General features: G+C 39.7%; 1 protein-coding gene across 2 annotated transcripts in view; it reads right to left on the reverse strand.

The window, feature by feature from the left end:
- Positions 1 to 21591, reverse strand: part of DPH6 (diphthamine biosynthesis 6) — a 179076-nt gene that overhangs the window by 55459 nt on the left and 102026 nt on the right. For both annotated transcript variants that reach the window (XM_075530544.1, XM_075530545.1), the window contains exons 4-5: positions 11837 to 11910; positions 7081 to 7199 (exon numbers count right to left, since the gene is read on the reverse strand). In XM_075530544.1, the coding sequence (XP_075386659.1) occupies positions 7081 to 7199; positions 11837 to 11910 (193 nt within the window). The remainder of the gene's footprint in view (positions 1 to 7080; positions 7200 to 11836; positions 11911 to 21591) is intronic.

Consider the following 21591-nt stretch of genomic DNA (forward strand, 5'->3'; position numbering starts at 1 on the left):
TAGTTCACATATCATACAATAGTTTAGTCATTGGAAGAGGAGTTGTACAATCATCACCACTATCAATATTAGAATATTTTCTTCTTCCTTGTACTCATTGTTATAAGCTTCCTATTTCCCCCAACTTCCCTTGCCTTATCCCCATGGAACCATTGATACAATTACTGTCTCCACACATTTACCTCTCCTGGGTTTCAGATACAGGAAAACATACCAACGCCCCCAAATAACACAAAGCAACTAAAGACAAACTAGAGAAAAACCTCAAATCAAAAATAGAAAAGATTAAAGGCTAGAACAAATTTAAAATGAGTCAAAAGGGAGCTCAAATGATAAAGTATTGCACTTTAATCTAACTGATTCTGCAATAACTCACTTTCCAGTGGACTCACCATGACAGCCAAGCTAGTTACATCCCTTGACTCTGGTCAGAGGGGATTCAACGGAGGCTTGATCCATGTGTATTTCCCTTTCATTAAAAAAACAAACAAACTTGAAACAACTTTTAAATGAGTCAAAATGGAGAACAAGTGGTAAGAATTACATTTTAAACCTCCTATATCTATCACATCTGCCATAATTGACTTCACAATGCTCTCTGTCTGATAACAAGGCTATCACACCCCTTGATCATTGCCACAGGGGATTAACCTGAGGCGTAATCTGCACGGGGACCCTGCAAATGGACTTTGGGCTTCCCTGTCATCCCCAGCCTTCTGCAATTTTATGTCGCTTAATACTTTAAAGATGTCATTGTCTTCTGGTTTGCATGGTTTCTAATGAGAAATCTGTAGTTCTTCTATTCTTTGTACTGCTACAAAATGAATCATTTTTGAGGTATATTTTCTCTTTATCGCTGGTCTTCAGCAACTTGAAAATAGAGCTTTATAGTTTTCTTCAAGTTCTTCTGCTTGGGACTCATTGAATGTTTTCATCTGTAGGTTGGCAGTTTTCATTAAACTGGGAAAATGTTTTCCTCTATGATTTCTTCAAATATTATTCCCCATTTCTTTTCTGGTACTCTTTATTTCTAGATAAGGCTACCTAATAATGTTCCTCAGCTCACTTTTGTTAATTAAAATCAGGTTCTCTCTCTCTGTCTCTCTCTCTCTCTCTCTCTCTCTCTCTGTCTCTCTCTCTCTCTGTCTCTCTCTCGCTCTCTCTCTCGCTCGCTCTCTCTCTCTCTCGCTCGCTCTCTCTCTCTCTCGCTCGCTCTCTCTCTCTCTCGCTCTCTCTCTCTTCTCTCTCTCTCTCGCTCTCTCTCTGTCTCTCTCTCTCTCTCGCTCTCTCTCTCTCTCGCTCTCTCTCTCTCTCTCTCGCTCACTCTCTCTCTCTCTCTCGCTCTCTCTCTCTCTCGCTCTCTCTCTCTCTCTCTCTCTCTCTCTCTCTCTCTCTCTCTCTCTCTCTCTCTCTCTCTCTCACTCTCTCTCTCTCCATGCCTCATTTCTGACAGTTTCGAGTCTCTTCGGAGTATTTAACCAGTGGTACACTATTCGTTTCAGACATGTCACATTTAAAGGTGTCTTTTGGTACTTTTTGTCTCACTCACTTATCTCATCTCAATCATGGTTCCTTTTTACAAAAGAAGTAGCTGACAGTATTTATGGGAACTTTAAATTCCTTGCTTCCTAATTTCAAATCTAGGTCTATTTTGATTGATTGGTTGTCTTTCATTCTAGACCAAATGTTCTTGCTTCTTGCGTACCTGGTAATTTGGATGCAGGCCATTATAAATATTTTATCAGTATGTGTTCCATTTATTGTCTGGGATTTTGCTTTGCATGAGTTATTTGAGACTTGTGTATGAGTTTCCTTAGATCAGATTCAGAACAGTCTTTAACTTGGAACCCCTACCTACCAAGGTGGTTTTTATTTGATAATTTTACCCATTATCTCATGCATTATGAGGTATATCCACTGGTAGAAACAAAGTTTTTCAAGTTCTGGATTTAAACTTTGGGGAGTGTTCAGCTTGCTTCTTTCTGAAGGTTCTACACTCACGCTTCGGTAGTTTCCTCTGACCTGTATGCAGGTCAGTCCTTAGTCAAATACTGGAGCGAATCCTCCATGATCCTACGGGCCTCCAGAATCCTACATGTAATCCGCTCTTCTCTGGTACTTTGTACCACATACTCTAGGCCCTTCATTTCCCTAAACTCTGATCTCTGTCCTCTGAATTCTTTGAGACTACTGGAATACTTATTCCCTCTCTTTGTGCTGTATAGTATGGAAATTACTTTCAGGCCGTCAGCGAGGATACACTGGCCCCACTTGTTCTCTCTGTCTCTTACACACACACACACACACACACACACACACACACACTTTGAGTTATTTTACTGGGGGCTCTTACAGCTCTTATAACAATCCATACATCCATTGTGTCAAGCACATTTGTACATAAGTTCACACCATCCTTTTCAAAACATTTTCTTTCTACTTGAGCCCTTGGTATCAGCTCTTTTTTTTTTTTCCTGCCTCCCCATTGTTTCCTTTCTCTTAAGAATTGCTTCACCAACAGTCTTTTAATACTTGTTTTAGGTCTCCATGCTAATTGAATTATGGTGAGTTTCTGAATAAGCACCTGCAGGATCCCTCATTGAGGAATCTAGTTTTGCCTGCATTTCTAAAGTCTTGTTAGATTCTAAGCTTCTTGCTTATTGATGCGTGTGAAAGCTATTACCTTATTTCTTACAGAGTATGGAATGCCCCAGGTTGTTCCAGCCTATATCACTCTCTGAAATTTCGAATACTACGCTAGCCTTTGCATTTTGGCTGAATTCTTTGGTCCGCTTCTAGTTTTCATTTGAATAACTGTGGACCTCAACTCTCTCTGAGTTCCTTCCTCAGAAGAGGCAGTTCTCATGATTTCATCAATCAAACATACTATCTTGCTCCTAATGTTTTCAAACTCAAGTCTCACCTCACTGGATTATGATGATGAATGTAAGTCTCTAGCAACACAGGCTATGTATATTATATTCCATCCCATGTGAAATAAATTATGCCTGGCTGCACTCCAAAATTGAATTTGAAAACGTGTTAGCTAGTGCTATAATGGGCTATGAGTTCCCCTTGTACTTTTGCAGTTCCTGTATAGTCTTTTCACATCAAGTACAGCTATAGTAATTAGGACAATCTTGTATGCAGTCCTTGATAGTCTATATTGTTAAGCTTCATGGATTTATTTATGAGCAACAAAGAACTGTCAAAAGCTGAAGAGTGACCATTTATTGACAACCTGAGATTCTATATTGCTTAATATACTTGCAGGGTCCATGAATTATTTAATGTGGCTCTTCTAGATCGTCTCTATCCCACCAACCACCTTTGCGTGCATGGGTAACAAGGTGGAGGAAGATACTGACAGGATTCACCCGTCTTAGTAATTGTGAACAGAATTCCCTGCAATGCCATCCTGCTGCAAATAAAATTAGTTCTCTGGGAAGGAGAAAGAGAGATTTCATTACTAGCAAAAGCCAGGAGTGGAGCACATCCTCTGGACCCAAGATCCATGCAAAGTGAACCTCCTGGATGGAGAGCACAGCTATAATATCAGAGAAACAGCGGCAGAACCAGGAGCCAAACCATGGGATAGACCGAGTGGTGGACTACCCATCTCGTAGAACAAGCAAACCTGGGAGCTTTGGTGCAGGGGGGTTGGCTTGCAGGGTGGGTGCCTCTGGGCATTTAAGTGTGAACGCTGATTTTGCTGACCCCTGGAAGTGTAGCTGTGTGCCTGTGTCCTGAGGCTTCCCTAGTGGGGTGCCTCTGATCACTTAGTTCAGAGAGCTGGGGGACTGACCCATTGAACTTGAGGTGAATGCAGATTGCTACGCCATCTGGGTCAATTATGAGCAAACCTGAAAGAACTGTGTAACATGTCTTAATAAATAACTCTCCTCTGAGCATTTCTCACTGGAATGATCACTTTTCAACTTCCTTAATAAACCTTTTCATCACAAACGCTGTCTGTGAGTTCTCTGTAGCTATTGCAATGGATATTAGAACCCACAGACGTAAACTAGAGAACACTAATTAAGATAATAACTACTCCTCAAGGGTGCTCAGCAATTCACATTCTCCCAGTTAGCATGGCTAGTGAAAGCCAGATTTAGCAAATAATCCCTGTGAAAGGATTAAGAACAACATAGTCTATACCTACCTAATATGCATGGCAATTATCTATGCAGATACCAACCAGGTAAAAAGACCACAGAATCATCAACCCACCCAGAGGGGTGCCTTAAAAGGCAGAGTTCTAGTCTGTATGCATGGGGTTGTCCCGAGTCAGAATGTACTTCACACACACACACACACACACACACACACACACACACACACACACACCACACCCCCCTTTTGTCCTAGTCTCCATCGGTTTTCTCTACAACAGTCTCCATATACCCTAAGTTTCATCTGTCTCCCACAATGAATTTGCTATGGGGACTTAAGATGCTGCCTGAAGACTTCACCCATCTTCTCAAACTTAGTCAAGTTTCTACATTCCTTGGTGGAAATTCCACCTATTTTCTTTTTTTTTTAAAAAAATGCCTTCTTAAAGTATCATGTAAACCACTCTACTCAGTCCACCACTTATTTCCCCTTTCCCTTTGAGATCCTTTACCTTTGGATGGCTTGGACCTTTACATGTGGTGACTTGGCCTACAGGTCGGCTGTTGACTCTGAGCAATGGCTTCTCAAAAGCAAGGTTGCAAGATGACCTCACCACGTCACATGATTATTTGTACCAATTAAGCAACTCTGCTCGTCATAACGCAGTGTAGGGCTGGTTGTGCTTGTACTAGGCCTGGGAGTGCTTTAGGAGGTGCATTCATATGTGGTTTGGGGAGGAGATGAGGCAGTTAGCTCTCAGGAAGACTTAAATTCTACTCACAACTTCCTATGCCAGGCTGGTGGTCACACCATTCAGAACAAGCAGATGGACTTCCCTATCGTCCCGAGATATCCAATCATCATAAAACTCAAAACTCACTTCCACTGAGTCCAGGCTGACTCATACCACTCTACAGGGCAGGGTAGACGTGCCCTGTGAGTTCCTGACGCTCACGCTGTAGGAACGGAAAGCACCGTCTTGCTCCTGCCGAGGGGCGCGGTGGTTTCAAACCGCTGACCTTGACAATCACAGCCCACTGCCTGCAAGAGCACTCAGACTAAAAGCGGGACTTCCTGACTGTTAATTAGAAGAATCTATCAATACGTATACCCTAAGCTTCTACTGGCATTTTCCTATGAAATATCCTAACTCTTAGAGAGCAATCAGCAGTCACCAGGTCTTCAATGAACTGTATGCTTTTTCTAATGATCAAAAGTCTTGTGATTTCGCTATTTTGACAGCAAATATGCAAGGGCTTCAAAAAGTACATGGAAAAATGAAATTACGAGATGTTGCGCTTTTTTCCCACAAACTTTTTGAGGTTACTCGTATATTTCTATTTTTTAGAAAGAATGTACCACTTAATACATTAAAAAAATATTATTCCCAAGAATTACTTTATGTTTGCATAGTTATAGGTAATCAATCGAAATTATGCATTGTAAATGTTGAAATCAGAACTATGCTTTTAGATACCGAGGAAAATTTATTCAGTTTATATTTGCTCAGAATTTTAATATAGTTATTAACCATCTTAAATCTGTACACTGAGGCACATAGGAACACACATGTACAAATAATGGGTATGTAATATCAATTATGCATTATTATACAAATGGAAGGCAGGTCGAATTTGATGGTTCTGTATTTCTAACAAGGCAGATTGTCTTTCAGGTCTCAACCCATTTAATTATCTGACCATTTTAAAGGGGAAGTATATGTTTTTCTATTAAGATAGCATATACATTCATCAAAAACCGATGTACCATTTATACATATGTATAAGTCGAGTTTTCCAGCACATTTTTATGCAGTGTTTGGGGTAAAATTAGGTGCTTCAGCTGAAATTCAGGTCGGCTTATACATGAGTATATACGGTAATCTTAGAAAAACCAAGAGTAGGAGAGTCAGAAACAGAGAAAACATGCTCTACAGAGTCCCTCAGAAGCTCCTATGGCAAATAAATATGCTGCGAGAATTCTTACATGAGGTATTAAGTGACTTTCCCTCAAACACAACTCCATTTCAATCTTTAAAACAGCTACAGAGATCAACTGAACATTCTCTTAGGTTATCCATCTTTAGTTTCCACCTCCACTTCAATTAGCAGAGAAGACAGCAGTCAGAAGGCCATCAAAAGAAAACTGTCACAGGCCCTGCATTCCATGCTTCAAATAGGAATTCATCTATAAAGTCACAACTTGAGCCCTTGTTATTTCAGAGATCAGGAAGATAAACACTCTTGAATTAGGTAAAAAATTTAGACTTTGGAACCCTGAGGCTACCGAGCATTTTCTGTAATAGGTTTATGAAATAAATATATTGGGCTCAAACCTTGTGATTTCTCAAAAAGGAATATAATCATAAAAATTCAAAACAAATTAAATTTGTTCGTATGTAATGTCCACATTTGAATCAGATTACCATCTGCCTGCTGTATGCATGCTAACTGGCCAGCTGACATTCTCTCACACATGATTTTCGAATCATCTGCCTTAACTACCGGGTAATCTTTTATTTCAGAAATCACAAACAAAACCAAGCTTTTTATTTAAATAAGATTAAAATAGAAGAAAATATCATGTATTTTGTCAAACAGCAGTTTTATGTAGGCCCTCTCCCCACATAAAAAAAACCCCAACATTTTTGTATTGTGTTTCCTATGAACCTGAATTGCATATCTTGTAAAAGAATTTGTTAAAGGTGAATGATCCAATGTCAGTTTCAGTATCAATTATATATTTTATATATATATATATGATAAATGTTTCCCAATTAGCTACTTAGTCAGTGGTCAAAAACTCATGTTTAAACTCCCTCTTCTTTACATATGGTGCTTTCTCAACTTCTTCAGCTTGCAATGACCCAAGGGCTTTAAATATCTGCATTCTAAAGCATCCTTCCTTGTTTGTTGCATTACTTATGTGCTAGCACAGAGCTCCTTGGACGCTCTGGCCACATACCCAGAGCTGCTACTTTGATGATCACCGCTTGGATGTTGGACGCGATCATCTCTCGGAGCAAATCTTTCTGGTTTCTCTGCCAAAGGTAGGCTAGGGTCTGGAGATCAAGTCTTTCGCACCTATAAAATATAGAGAGAAAGGCAGATGATAGCTTGTTGTGCTCATCTTGGGCCCATAGCAATTACTTTGACTTTAAACATAATGCATCCCTCAAGGATTGCAGCATTTAAAATACTTTTGAAAACATGTTATGCATAATGAAGTTTATATATACAATACAGACATATTTAATTCCCACAGGCTATGTGCATACATAGATAAAAATGAAACCTCTAGACAGATTAAAATAAGTAAGATTCTTTAATGATTTTAGAAAGATTTTAAGTTTAGGAAAGTATTGAAAGAGTTTCTGAATACTAAAGACTGTTCACATTTTTAGAACTTTCTTGATTATCAAAACTATAAAGTGATTACCATACAGGCAAATTAATTTATTCTAATAACATACACCCATTCTTGATTTATAACATCTATGGTTATATGAGCTATTCTTTACTAACTTTGACAGTTTTGAGAACATAATTAGAACAAAAGACACAATTTATTGTATGTCAGGCATGTTGCAGGTACTGTAGTAGATACTGTAGACTCTTGTTGCAGTGGAGAGAATATGGGCTTCTGAGTAGAATCTGGTTCTGCAATCTGGTTCTGCTATCCACTAGCTGTATGGCTGTGGGAAGTCATTTAAGTTGTAAACTTTTGACTTCACTTTCCAAGTCAGTAACATATTTTCCTATCAAAGTTCTTGAATATTAAAAGATTGGAGGGCAATCAAACCCCAAACCAAACCCACTGCCACTAAATTGATTCTGACTCGTACCCTGTTTCTCTGAAAGTAAGACATCCTCCAAAAATAAGACCTACTTACAGTTTTGCCTCTCACTGAGATATAACGCATGCCCCCCAAAATAAGACCTCCCCCAAAATAAGCCCCCCTGCCAAAGCTACTGTAACTCTGGACTTTGGACCATAGCAGTGGGCCCGCCACACAGCTCCCTGTTGGCCGCAGCGCAGCCAAAGCAGACAGGAAGTGTGGGGTCTCTTTTAATAAAACAATAAATGTGTACTGTATTCTTCTACATGGAAAAATAAGACATCCCCTGAAAATAAGACCTAGTGCATCTTTGGGAGCAAAAATTAATATAAGACACTCTTATTTTCGGGGAAACAGGGTGGCAATCCTATTGGCAAAATTGAACTGCTCCACAGGCTTTCTAAAACTATAAATCTTTATTTATTTTCATTTTTTAACTATAAATCTTTACGGGAGCAGACAGCCTCATCCTTTTCAATGATGAGCGGCTACTGGATTTGAACAGCCTACCTTGTAGTTAACTAATTCTTAACCCATGGAACCACCAGGCTAGTCAACCTTCAGGCTCTATATTTCCTCACATTTCCTATACAGTACAGAAGCCTATCCCATTTGACCAACACTACTACTGAACTCCCTGCCTCAGTTCCCACTATCTGTGTAGTCAATACTCTCCTAACATCCACCCCCCGCCCCGTGTTCATCTCTGCCCTGTAAAATGTCAATACAGCAACCAGTCTGATCCTGTTACAACATGTCAAGTGTCCGTGGGATTCTTCTGCTCTGAGCTCACCGGGGGTTCCTATTACTCTACGTGAAAGTGCTTGCAATGGCTACATGTACATCTTGCCTCAGTTCTCTTGCAATCTTCACCTGCCTCTCTCCCCTACTCTAAAACTGTCCTCATGGCATAGGGTGTTTTATGTAATTTTCTTATGTGTGTTCCAGATCCTCTAGTGCAATCTTGAGACATTTAAAAATTAGAAAGATAATAAAATTTCAACCACCCATTGAGTTGTAGTCAACTAATAGGGTCCTCTTAGCCATACTCCCTGCTCCAGTGTATTATAAACCTGAACTCTGCTGGCGGCTCAAACGTCATTTTGGACGGTGCTCTCTACTGTACTAGTGGACAGGTTTTGGGGGACGAAGATTTAACTTTCATAGTGTGTGAACCAAGGTGCATCCTCCTCTTCCTTGGTGGCATCTTTAGACTCTACCATGGTGAGCTCAAGGGGTCCTGGCTGCCCTGTGGTTAACAGCCCAACTCAACCACCAATTCAGCACTTCAAAACCACTGCTGCTCCATCAGAGAATGCAGGAGCTTTCCATTCCCATAAAGAGTATGGTCTCAGAAATCCAGAAGGGCAGTTCTACCCTGTCCTATAGGGTGCCATGAGCCAGAATCGAAGCAAGGGCAGTGAGTACGTTTGCTTTCAGGAGAGGTTATGACCCGTCACACCCAGGTTTATAATACACTGGACCAGGGATTATGGCTGAGGGCCCTATTAACTGACTACACCTCAACCCTTTCGTTCCTTGGGCATCTTTAGCACTACTCTCCTAGAGCTGACACCGTCCTTTGTTTTCCTTAGATGGGCTAGATACGGGGTGCCACTGAGCTGCTCTTGCACACATCACCTGGGGAGCCAGACCTCTATTCCCTGACGGAGCTTCGGTAGAAGCAAGAAGACGTGCTGTGTCTCTGGGCATTTTTCGCATCTGCCCTGGACCTTGCATTTGGCTCGCCTCTGCCTGACTTTCAGATTTAAGACTGAACAGCACCCACTGTCATGTGAGGCAATTCCCTGCAGTTTTGTGTTTCTGTCAGGCATAGCACTAAATCATAGAACCCAGGGATGTGAGCGAGTCCAATCAAGGGAGGAGTTAGCAGAAACAAGCAGAATAGCATCTTGGAAAAGATGGGCATTTGGGACATCTTTAATCTCCAATTTCTTGGGCCTAGTCTGGTATTAATTTTTCTATGAGAAGTTATCATCATATTGATATAACATATGCATTACAGTTCTTGCTATCCTCTCACCAATGGTTGATGCCTAACTAATTATATTAGCCTCATTCTTCTTTAAATTACTAACTTTTAAAAATAAAAACAAAACTTTATCCCTTCTTATCCATATTGTAAAATTCTTGGCTCTTTCTTTGAGATGCACTTATCATGAAAATATTTAGATGAATGAATTTTAAACTTGAATAACCTTCCTCTATAAATCACTGCTGCATTTGAACTTGTGATATCTACTAAACTCTTTATGTTTTGAAAATACAATGACACAAAAATTCCACCTTGGGGACATGCTACTTCAAAACTGAGCTTGTACACAAATTGACTCCCAGTAATATGTGTTATGAAATTTCCCAAGGATAAAGTTAATGCATATATAGTCTGTAGTTTAAGCATTGGCCACCTCAAAGTTTAGAGTACACTTTGAGGAAAGCCTTGCTCTGTCCATATCTATCCCATGGGCCCTTCTTCTATGCAGATCTAAGACAGCCTCCTAGCCAGAGATGTCAGATTTATCTCCAGGTTGGCTATTCATTAAACCACATAGGTTCAATTTATTCGAATCTATAGGATTATAAACTAAATAAGTTTCAGAGAATACAACCTAAAATTCATTACCATGCAAAACTTGCTGAGAATAGGATCATGTGTAAAGTATAGTTTAGGGATAGAGAGGCCGTTGAAGCGCAGATCTGTGCACTCAAGTGAAGGCACGCACGAGATGAGGAAAGGTCTTAAAACACACATGTGCTTGATCTCATGCTACCCTCTCACGTCTACCGCCCATACTCCAGAGGTCCCAGTGTATCCAAATGGGAAGACGATCATGTCCCCTTCCTTCACTAGGCTACACCTTGCTTTCCTTTCATTTGGTTTTATAGCCTACATTTTAACTGTCTTAAATCCACTGAGAAATTAGACAGGAAAATAAATATAATGAAAATGAGACTTTTTAAAAGTCTATTAGCTCATTTAAAAATTAAATAGCTAATATTAAAACTTTTTGCCAACAATATTAAGCCATTCTATAAATACAACTGTCACCTCTATTATCTATCCCTCTTCTCCCTATCTTTTGACTACAAAATAATGATTTATCTCCAAGTCACATTATGCTCCAAGTTAATATTAGGGTCCAGATTCTTTTTTGCTAGTTTTGTGGGAAATATATTAAAATTGTCCAAATGACAGAACAAAGTGGAAAGCAGGATTCAGTTGGTGTTTTTCTAGGCCGAGACTGAATAATCACTATTCTTATTTGTTCTTATGACTTTAGATAGGCTCAATGGACTTTATCAATTTTATATATACACATTAAAATGTTATTAATGCTAAATCCCATGAGGAGAAAAGGCTGGAAAAGAATTTTACAATTTCTTGAAAGTTGAATGGCCCTCTATATATTTCAAACTAATGAATACTTTCTGCCAACACTTGAATTCTAAGAACCAAAAAGAAATTTCTTCAATAGACTTCCTTTTCCTTTAAATATTAGTGCTTATTATCTTATTTTACTACAAATGATGATGGATTAATAGAGATCCAGAAGATGTACTTGACTTAAGAAGAAAATATTTAAGAGATTTTTTTTTACTCTTTTAAGTGTTGATTTCATTTTTTAATTATAAAAAACGTGTTTTTCCTTGGAGGAAGATAAGGGACTCTCATGCATACTGTAAGAGCAGGGGAAAATACAGTGTGAGGCTTTTCTGCTACTTCGGTGAACACGTACGTATTTCCATGGAACTTATAGAATGCTATATCTTTTATCTGGAGACAATTATTCGTTTTTCATTGATTCCCATTTTTAAGAAATTTTTGTATGTAAAACGCAAGACATATTAGGGTTCTCTTACACATTTTCCACTCGAACACGCTGATAGTCAGAAAGGATAGCACCTACTGATACCCCCTCTACTTCTTCTTTTTCCTAAAAGAAAAACAAAACATACAGCTTTAAAAATAAGGTTTGAAAATAAGGTTTGAAAACCATAGATGAACTGTGTCCCATATAGGAAACCACCTGGAAGCCGAGTAAACTAATTACCTAAAATCTCACCCACATTCAAAAGTAGAAAGAAAGTCTGTATTAAGTCATCCTCCCTGCTACAGAAGAAAAAAACAGTCATTCACTATTCTTTTTATTTAAAATCTCAAATAGAGGACATTTCCTTCTGTGTATTTGAAATGGAGAAAGCAAAGATTTAGGCAGCATTTCCAAAATGTTTTCATAACAGCATATTGTTAAAAAGTTATTGATTGATTCAACAGAAATTTCTCTTTAAGAAAAAATTTCCCAACTGAAACAGGAAAATCAGGCTATGGCATAAGTAGACAGTGATTTTTATCTGAATTTTAGGAAAAGAAGAAAAAGTGACAGGAGAGGCATCACCTAGAAAATGACTTGGCACCGAGGAGAAAGTATTCCATATCAGGCAGGAAGGAAGGGCCCCATCAAGCTCACACATGACAGCAAGCTAGAATGGTTCAAAGAAAAGAGGAAGATCAGTCAAGCACATGGATGGATATGAACAATTTGGGGATTTAGAAGGACTGGTGTAGGATGAGAGGTAATAGAAAGATAATAACTGAGGGCAGGTCAATACACAATGCAGGCACGAACAAGGAGACTGCTGCTGGAACCAGCTGTAAGGAAGGCGGCTGGGGTGGTTACCAACAACAAACTGCATAGGCATTCTCCAAACAGGGCGGAGAGAAAGCCTATCCCAGCACATGGAGGTACCCAAAAACTTGCGTCGGAGAAAGGACTTCATTCCTAGAATCCTGGTCATTCCAAACTTGGAAACCGCTCAACACCTGTATCACACCTACAAAGGAACCCAATCGTGTTTCACAGAAAACACAAGCGGCCCTTCAAGAAATACTGAAATGAATGTGTGTGTTCTCAAAGGACTCCAAAATAAACCAGCAAAAATGTACAACGGCAATCGCTCCTGTCTCTGGAGATAACACCAATTAAAAACTTTCCCTATGAAATGATTGAGAAATATTTGCTCAAACCTCCCCCCAAATAAAAGGCTCTCATTTGAGGTAAGCTTCCAGGAAAACAAACTTTCCTTCCCTCCCCTAGGCCAACAACTAGGTGAGCACCTTCGCTTCTACCTTTTTCTAACCGTCCCGTGCATTCCTTTCCATACAGTCACTGTACTCACCAGGGAAAACAATCACAGAAAAATGTCATCCCTAAATGCAAATATGATAGTTCATCGAGTAGTGAACAGACTTGTCAAAACATCGAAACTGTAGTTCTATTTCCATACAGCACAACTGTTTAGCTGAAGTTCTCACGTAAGAAATCTGAAGTACAATGCCTATTGTGTTTTTCTTTATAGATCATGAAAACATTTGTGAGACCCAGTGATGCTTTCGTGCTAAACTAAGTCTAATCATGGTAAAAATAATTCACGTGTATTATCATTTACTATGCGTTAACGTGTTATAATTCGTAGTTAATGCTTGTCACAACCCTTGGGTGATTCTTATGCGATTATTGCTAGTCTACATGTCTAAATGCATTCTTTACAATTCCCTTATATTTCCATGTCTGACATTCCTATTTGATAACACCTAAATCACACACCCAATTGCACTCTGCCTGTTCCCTGGAGGGGGCCTATACATTGATCTGCTCAACACGCAGGACCCCAACTGCCTGTTCAAAATTCAGCCGGCCACCTCCCACAGCAGGGATTTTAAACTTATTAAATCCCTCTGTGTTTGCTCCGCTATCTGTAATGTGAGCATCACAAGTGTGCCTGTGTTTTCAGGACTATTGTGAGGACAGAGTGAAATCGCTCACGCAAATGAGTTGCAGCACCTGCCCAGCCCTCGGTAAACAGTGTTCTCTTTCATTATTGGACTCTTGTTTTACCATTACCACCACTTGCCTGTGCCCTTGTCATCCTGTGGTGGCTTGTGTGTCGCTGTGATGCTGCACCAGTAACATGGCTTCCAGACCCAAGCCATGGTAGTTTCCATTGTCTTATAGCATGTGAAAGTTGACAGTGAAGAAAGAGGAATTGGTGAAGAAGATTCGAATTTGGGTGCTGGAGAAGAATATTGAAAGTACCATGGACTGCTCAAAGGACAAACCAATCTTTCTTGGAAGAAGGACATCCAAGTGCTCCTAGAGGCAAAGATGGTGAGACTTGGGCTTGCACACTTTGGATTTTGTGGGAAAATAACAGTCCCTGGAGAAGGACATCGTGCTTGGGAAAATAGAGGGGGAACAAAGGAGAGAAAGGTCCTCAAGTTGATGGGTGAACACCGCGACTGCAGCAATGGGTTCAAGTACGGGAATGGCTGTGTGGATGGTGCGGGGCTGGGCAGTATTCATGCTGCTACCCATCAGATGGCTATGGGTCAGAACCGACTTGATGGCACCCGACTGCCACGACGTCACCATTCCTTTTACAACTGCCTGCACTAGTCTTCTATTAGTACCCTGGACCACTGTTACGGCTACTACCGGGAAGAGGCTTGATTATAGAGAAAACTGTAAAATATCGATTAAAACACTATCACCTAGTCCTTCTAAGCTGTAGGAAAGATGGAGCAACGTTCTGAATAGCAAAAATTGCAGCAGCAGTGGTCAGCTGCAAGACAAAGAGAATGGCCCCTGGGTAAAAGCTAGCACACGGACAACTTAAAGACACAACCCAGAGAGTCACATTGTGCTATGGCTGACATCAAAATGAGTGTTCTGCAAAACACAGTTCACGTCTAACCGACTCCCTGTGCTCCAAGTCAATGTCCACTAACATCCTCCAGACGGTAGCTTTGGTGGCATCATTTCCCAACTCTTAAAAATTATACAAATCAATCAAAATGTGCCTTTTTTTGTTGGAAACAGTCTACTTTATAACTTAATAAATTGGCATTCTGGCGTATACGTCAGTCTATGTAAGCTTGGTTTGTTTTGGGCCACATTGAAGAGACTGGCAACTTCTTGGCAAAGAGTCAGCAGGTCTTTAGCATAGAAAGCTACACAGAACTCACGGAGGTAATGTCAAATTTAAGCAGCCATATAACTAACCTCTTGCAATGACACTTTTAATTGCCATATGAATTCTTTAATTTTTATACTTAATCTTAAAACAGACTACATGTTTCATAAACAATATCCCTATCTTTGAGAAGTACAGGCACGAGAACTAAGTCATACGGAAATGACATGGAAGCGAAACGTCAGGGAATGTTTCATAGACGAGGTGACTTCGGGCCATCATCTTTGAGTGCACAGTGACTTGTGCTTTATTGAGAGGAGACATGAAGTTGGGCAGAAAACAATTCTTATAGAATGAACAGTTCACATGGATGCGCATAGAATTCACTTAGAGAGGCAGCACAATGAAGTGCTTGTGTGGACTAGCTGGAGTTGAAAGCCGGCATCAGGACGGAGAAGCTCAAGAGGCTAGAAAAGCAAATTGAGCCCAGGATGCTGAGAAATGTGGCCTGCATCCCAAGAATGGAGAGCCCCACCCGGCAAGAGTTTGCATTTTCTAATCACGTCTATCATGGTACAAGTCTATTCACGCAATCAACTACATCCATTTGATGTTCCTTTCAGGAGCCTTGACAACTTGTAACTAGTAAAACTGTCACCAGAATAAAGATACCGATCATTTAAATCGCTCCCAAAAGACTTTCTGCCCCTTGGCAATCCAAGGCTCTCTTTGTCCAGTTCCAGCCAACTACTGTTCTGTTTTGGTTTTCTTTTTCTCATTATACGTGACTTTGGATTTTCTAGAATTTTGTATTCATTCAGCATATAGTATGCGCACATATTCGTAGTTCAGTCCCTTGTAGTTCCTCTCATCCTTTTTATGGATTACCATGTGTTGCTTATCCATGTCGTTTCTGATTGATATTTGGGTTCTTTCCTGCTTAAGGTTCTTGTGAATACAGCTGCTATAAGCTTTCCTGTGTAACTCTTTGTGTGGGAATACATTTCATTTCTCTTGGCTTGATGTAGGACATGAAGACGGGAGATATACTCACCAATTTATAGGCAGAAAGATACACACCTCGTGTAACTGTGAATGGCAGATTAGAGAGCACAGCAAGAGAAGGAGCCTACACAGTGTGCACAGAAGGCTAAGAGGTCAAATGCACATAATTTAAAGACAAAATTAAAAAAATAAAAACAAAATTAAATAGAGGTGAAAAGCATATATCGAAGGTGGGACCTAAGATCCTAGTTTAATAACTGTTCATTGGAAACAAAAATTTACATTAAAATACATTAAGTGTATTTCGTTTTTGATTTATCTTGTTCAACATGCTTTCTAGATAGCCCAGGTAGGTACGATGAGTAGGCACAGGAAGCACACCTACAGTGATCAAGCAAGGAGAGAGAAAAAGTGAGTATTTTCAGCAGATGGGGAACTTGAAGCAAACGATTACAGCTCCTCAAGAGAGAGGATAGGAAACAGGAGAAGGGCTAAGTGTTTGACAAGGGAGCATGCGTGCAGGAAGAGGGAGGAGCACTCACTGAAGACATTGGGAAAGAGTGGTCATAATGACAGGAGTAGTTTCACAAAGACAGAAAGAATATTTTAAGATAAAGGGAGGACAAAATGACAATATTACAAATACCTGGTAGTGTCAAGAGGTATGTGAGATACTTCATCTTATCCCAGTTAATCCTCATGACAATGAGAAATACTATTAATTGATTTTAAATGTGAGAAAAGGAAATTCTCATAGCCAAACTCACTGTCACTTAATATTTTCCAACTCACAGAACAGAGGCAAACTCCCTCTGTATTCCCAAGGTTGTACATCTTTGTGGGAGTAGTAAGTCTTATCTTTCTTCCAAAGAGCTGATGGGGTTTCTGAACTGCTCACTTTGTGATGAACAGACCCAACCCATAACCTACTCCACCACTAGAGCTCCTGCTGAACAGGAGTGGACCCCACTCCAGTCGACAGAGCTGGTAAGTAGAATTATCAATGGTAAACGGAGGTCTCTCTGCCAAATAAACTAGTGTTCTTTCTTGTTTACCTGGTACCTTATACTGCAGAAAGTTCAAGACCACTGGATTTTAGAATGAGGAAGTTGGTAATGACCACTGAGAGGGAAGTTAAGAGTTATTTTTGTTGTAATCAAAAACAACGCTTTTGAAAGAAAAAGACAGAAATCATTGCTGAATTCTTTAAACAATGAGCTTCAGATCCTAAGTAAAATATAAACAACTAAGCAGTGAAAATCTATTGCCAAATTCGACAACATTTAAAGAATTTAGAGAGTTGAATACATGTCAAATACCATTCCAATACTCAAAGTGGCCTGAAACTAAACAAGGAAAGAATGTCCCTGGTGACATGCCACACTGAAATAGAGCAGAGGAGAGGACGAGATGAGAGGCAGAGCACGGGGCCATGATGGGACACACCCTCTGCTCAAGGAAAGAAATGACAAGACTGTTTCGGGGACTCTACAACCGAGGGACCCAGGAGGTGCCTCAAGGCTTAGTGACGTACGCAGTAAAGTCTCAGTGGGCTAGACAATTCTCCCTGGACTGGCTGGGGGCTGGCGGGCAGGAAGCCACTTTCTACTGGACTCTGCTTGAGGGCAAGCCTGTTCACACTGCCCATTAAACGGTGAAAGGAATTCAATGGGCACTGAATTTATGTGAAGTCTCAAAAATGGATTTGGGGCTTGCATCATAAGTCTTCTGAAAATTCAGTGTTCAGAATTTAAGCTATTATACAGAAATCAATGGATAAAGTTATTTTAAATGAATTTATTATTATGTATATTAATCTTGCATCCTATGTCCTGAGAAACTGACAGGCAAATTATCTATATATTTATTAAAGATTCATTTAAAAAACATAGATTCCCTAAAGGATGTAAAGTGTTAGGAATCTTGCTACAAACCAAAAGATTGACAGTTCAAATTCACCAGAGGCACCTTCAGAGAAAGGCCTGACAATTTCTTCTAAAAGTTAATAGAAAATCAAAAACCCTACAGAGCACGGTGCTACTAAGAAACATGGGTTTCCATGAGCAGGAATTGACCCAACAGTACCCGTTTCATTATTTGAACACCGTGAGATAAAATTTGTACTAGGAAGGAAGAAAAACATACTTGAAAACAAAACAGTCACTGACATTAAGAAATAACAATCTACTGATAAAGTAGGCAAAGGACCAGATGCAAGGAGAACTAGGTAAAGGGAGTGGCATACACCTATCTAGTAGCGTATGCTGTCAGGTTCTGTGCAGTGGACTGCAGCTCATGGCGTCCCCATGTAACAGAGCAGAGCTGCCGTGTCAGTTTTCTGTCTGTGTGTCTTGATGGCAGCAGATCCCCAGGTCTCTCTCTCACAAAGTCTGAGTGGGTTCAAACCACCAACCTTTTGGTTGGCTGCAGTGTTCAACTATGTGCGTGGCCAGGGCTCTTCAGATGACTATAATCAGACCCCCAGGAAGGAATTACTGCCTGACAGATGACAGTAGGATATACTATTTTGTTTAAATTATAATCTAAACATTCAAAATGATACGCCCTAGCCCTCGATGATTAAGAAAATAGAAGCATTATAGATAACAGATCCTATTGCTGTCTTTCTATATCTTCCTTTTAGAGTATTTATACACAAAATCCACCAAATGTTATTGTGTTGTTGATTTCCACAAAGAAACAAATGAGGCTCTAAATGCATCAAATGTCTCAGCTAACAAAGGTACGCAGTCCAATCTACAAATGTTAGATATCTATTTAGTGGCTTGATTGGGTATTTAAAATGGACGCTTCAACCACGCAATCAATATGGGCCTAGCATGTTCTAATTACTAAAAAGAAATATGTACATGAACCATAACATTAACCAAAATAAGTCCCAAAGCGTTACTAAACCAGTGGGAAAATATATACACATGAGAATAGAAAATGTATCCAGAGCAGGAAGCAGGTTTCCAACTCATATGCAAAGCTTCAATCACATTCCTTGCTTTAGCCAAAAGGCATTCAATACAGAGATGAGGATCAGCAAAGCATTCAGCCACCTGGAAATAGAGCTAAGAAGACAATTAGAAGGCCGAAACCTAGACACACATTAGACTCCATTCATTCCTTAGTCACTGTCCCAATGCTGAAAAGTTGGCTCACAAAGCCAACAAGGTAAATGGCAAATAAGCTTTGCTTTTTCACGAATGAAAACTAGACCTACTTATTCTAAAGATGTGAAGATATACCGCATGCATGCATCGGAGATACTATTTTCTTTGAAAAATGCCTCAGCTACCAGTATTTTTCCATTAATGAATTCCTGCCTGTTGAGAAAAAATGACCTGCTGAATTTAAAGAGTTTTTCAACTGAAAAACATTCTAAAATTTTAAATATGAACCATGCGTTAAAGAAGCATACTTGCATTGCAGCTCTGAGTGGCAACATTTGGACTTCTGGCAGCATGACATTATTAAATAAGAAACATTGTGCACGCCAATGATGCTCTAGAGCTAGGACAGCTGAACATAAAATTTACACGGCCAGCAAAGCACTAGCCACTTTCCCATAAACTTTGCAAAAATTATTCACTTGGGTAGAATCACAAGTCCATGCTAGTGAAAAAGCAAACAATAGAAATGAAAAGTATCTTCTATGCAATCGTTTTGAAATTAACACAGTTTCCAAGTGATATATTCAGACACCTCACTAAAATTTCTCCTTGGATTCTTCTAAAAGAGCTTCTGCTTTCTTAGCACGATCAATGCATTTTTAAACCTAAAACGAGAAATGATCACCATCTGGCGTTAGTCCAATGAAACAGGGGGCCCATGACCGAGTACTAGGTCACTAGTTTGTAGCATTATTCTCACATTTTGTGGGTGTTATCTCAATTAAACAGGGGAACTGTGTCTAAGGCTGAAAATTATACGATGAAGACATCACAGAAGATCACAGTCAGTTATCAGTATTTTCCATTTAAATCTTACACTATATTTTAACTCTCTCTTCATCTTTGTTGTAGCAATGGGAAGACAGCTCATGCCAAATGCAACCTACATCTAAAACTGAACAGAAGTCTAGAATCACAGTAGTGTTTGCTCAACAACATTAAGCGATATTAGGAAGTTATGTAAAAAATCTCAAAAAAAATTAAAACATTAAATTGTTCTACCCTTGCTAGAAAAATAAAGAAGCATACTCAAGAAGCATTCATTTCTAAGAATCACAGTTTAATATAAAATATTTAATCCGTTTAGAAGCTGATTTCTTAAATAATTTTCCAAACTCCTAAGAAAACTTCCATTTAATTCATTAAAATAACCTAAAGCAACTTATATAAAGAGGTTTTTAAGGTTCTAAATGTAGACTTTTACCAGTACTATTATGAAAAAAATAATTTATACAAAATCCATTGCAACATGATTACATTAAGATATATATACACACACACAACAGTATAGATAGCTCACATATGCGATAAAGCTCGATTCCTTTAAGAATAATATCATGACATATGATTAATGCTGTTACTAAAACTTTGCTTCATCATTCACTTGCCTAACCTGAATTTATCAGGACATTATCTGCAAAGCACTGTGTTTATTACACTGCATGTATTATTGTCTCACTTGATCTTCCTAATAACCTTTCAAGAGACTTTTTATTGCCCTCACTTTAAAGATGAAAAAACTGAAGCAAAAAACCAGTACACAATTTGTTTAGAGTCACTCAGTAAAAGGAGATATAGACTATTGTAACCACCATTAGTCAGACTATACAGCTAGAAGAGAATATTAAATATAGCATGGTCAGCCAGAAGAATCAACAAATCTGAACTGAAAGAGTACAGCCCAAATACGTCCTTAAAAGAGACAAGGGCAAGGCTGCATCTCATTTACGTTGGACATACGACAGACCAGTCCTGGAAAAGGACCTCACGCTTAATAATGTGGCGGGTCAGTGAAAAGAGGGAGCGCCCCCATGAGGTGGACGGACACACTCACTACTGCAACGGGGGCAAACACAGACAGACAGTGAGGGTCGCATAGCATCAGGCAGTGCTCCATTCGGCTGCGCACAGGGCCCCAGGGGGAACGTGTGGACAGCTCTAAGCTACAACAAGATCATCCTCTGAGCGGCATCCACTCCCTCAAAGAGCGCTCAGCCAAGCGTTTTCACACTCAGCATTTCCAATGGTCACATCTCACTCAAAGAAAGACACAGCTCTCCAAAACTTTTCTCTCCCCACCCATTTCTCTCCTCTCGCTTTTTCCACTGTAGGAGCTAAAAAAGCCCTTTGTGGCTGGGAGGGGAGTGGGAGGGCTCAAGCTCAGACACGGTCATGAAGAGGATCAGACCCACCTTTAGGGATCACAATTATTTCCCTCCCCAGCGGCTGAGATGACAAAGAGTTATAGTGTAAGTAATAGGGGGAAAAGAGAGATTAAAACACAAAATGAAACTGGGAACAATGATGAACAGGGTGAAGCTAATCCCCTGCTAACAGATCATGAGACTTAAAGCTGGACAGAAGCCACAACATGAATAGAGTTCCAGGCCATCCTTTTTAAGCCACAGTAGAGTTGAGATTATATTCTGTCAAGTAGGAATAAAGGGAGGATCATTGTCT

This window comes from Tenrec ecaudatus, chromosome 14 (genome assembly GCF_050624435.1).
Source record: "Tenrec ecaudatus isolate mTenEca1 chromosome 14, mTenEca1.hap1, whole genome shotgun sequence".
NCBI lineage: Eukaryota > Metazoa > Chordata > Mammalia > Afrosoricida > Tenrecidae > Tenrec > Tenrec ecaudatus.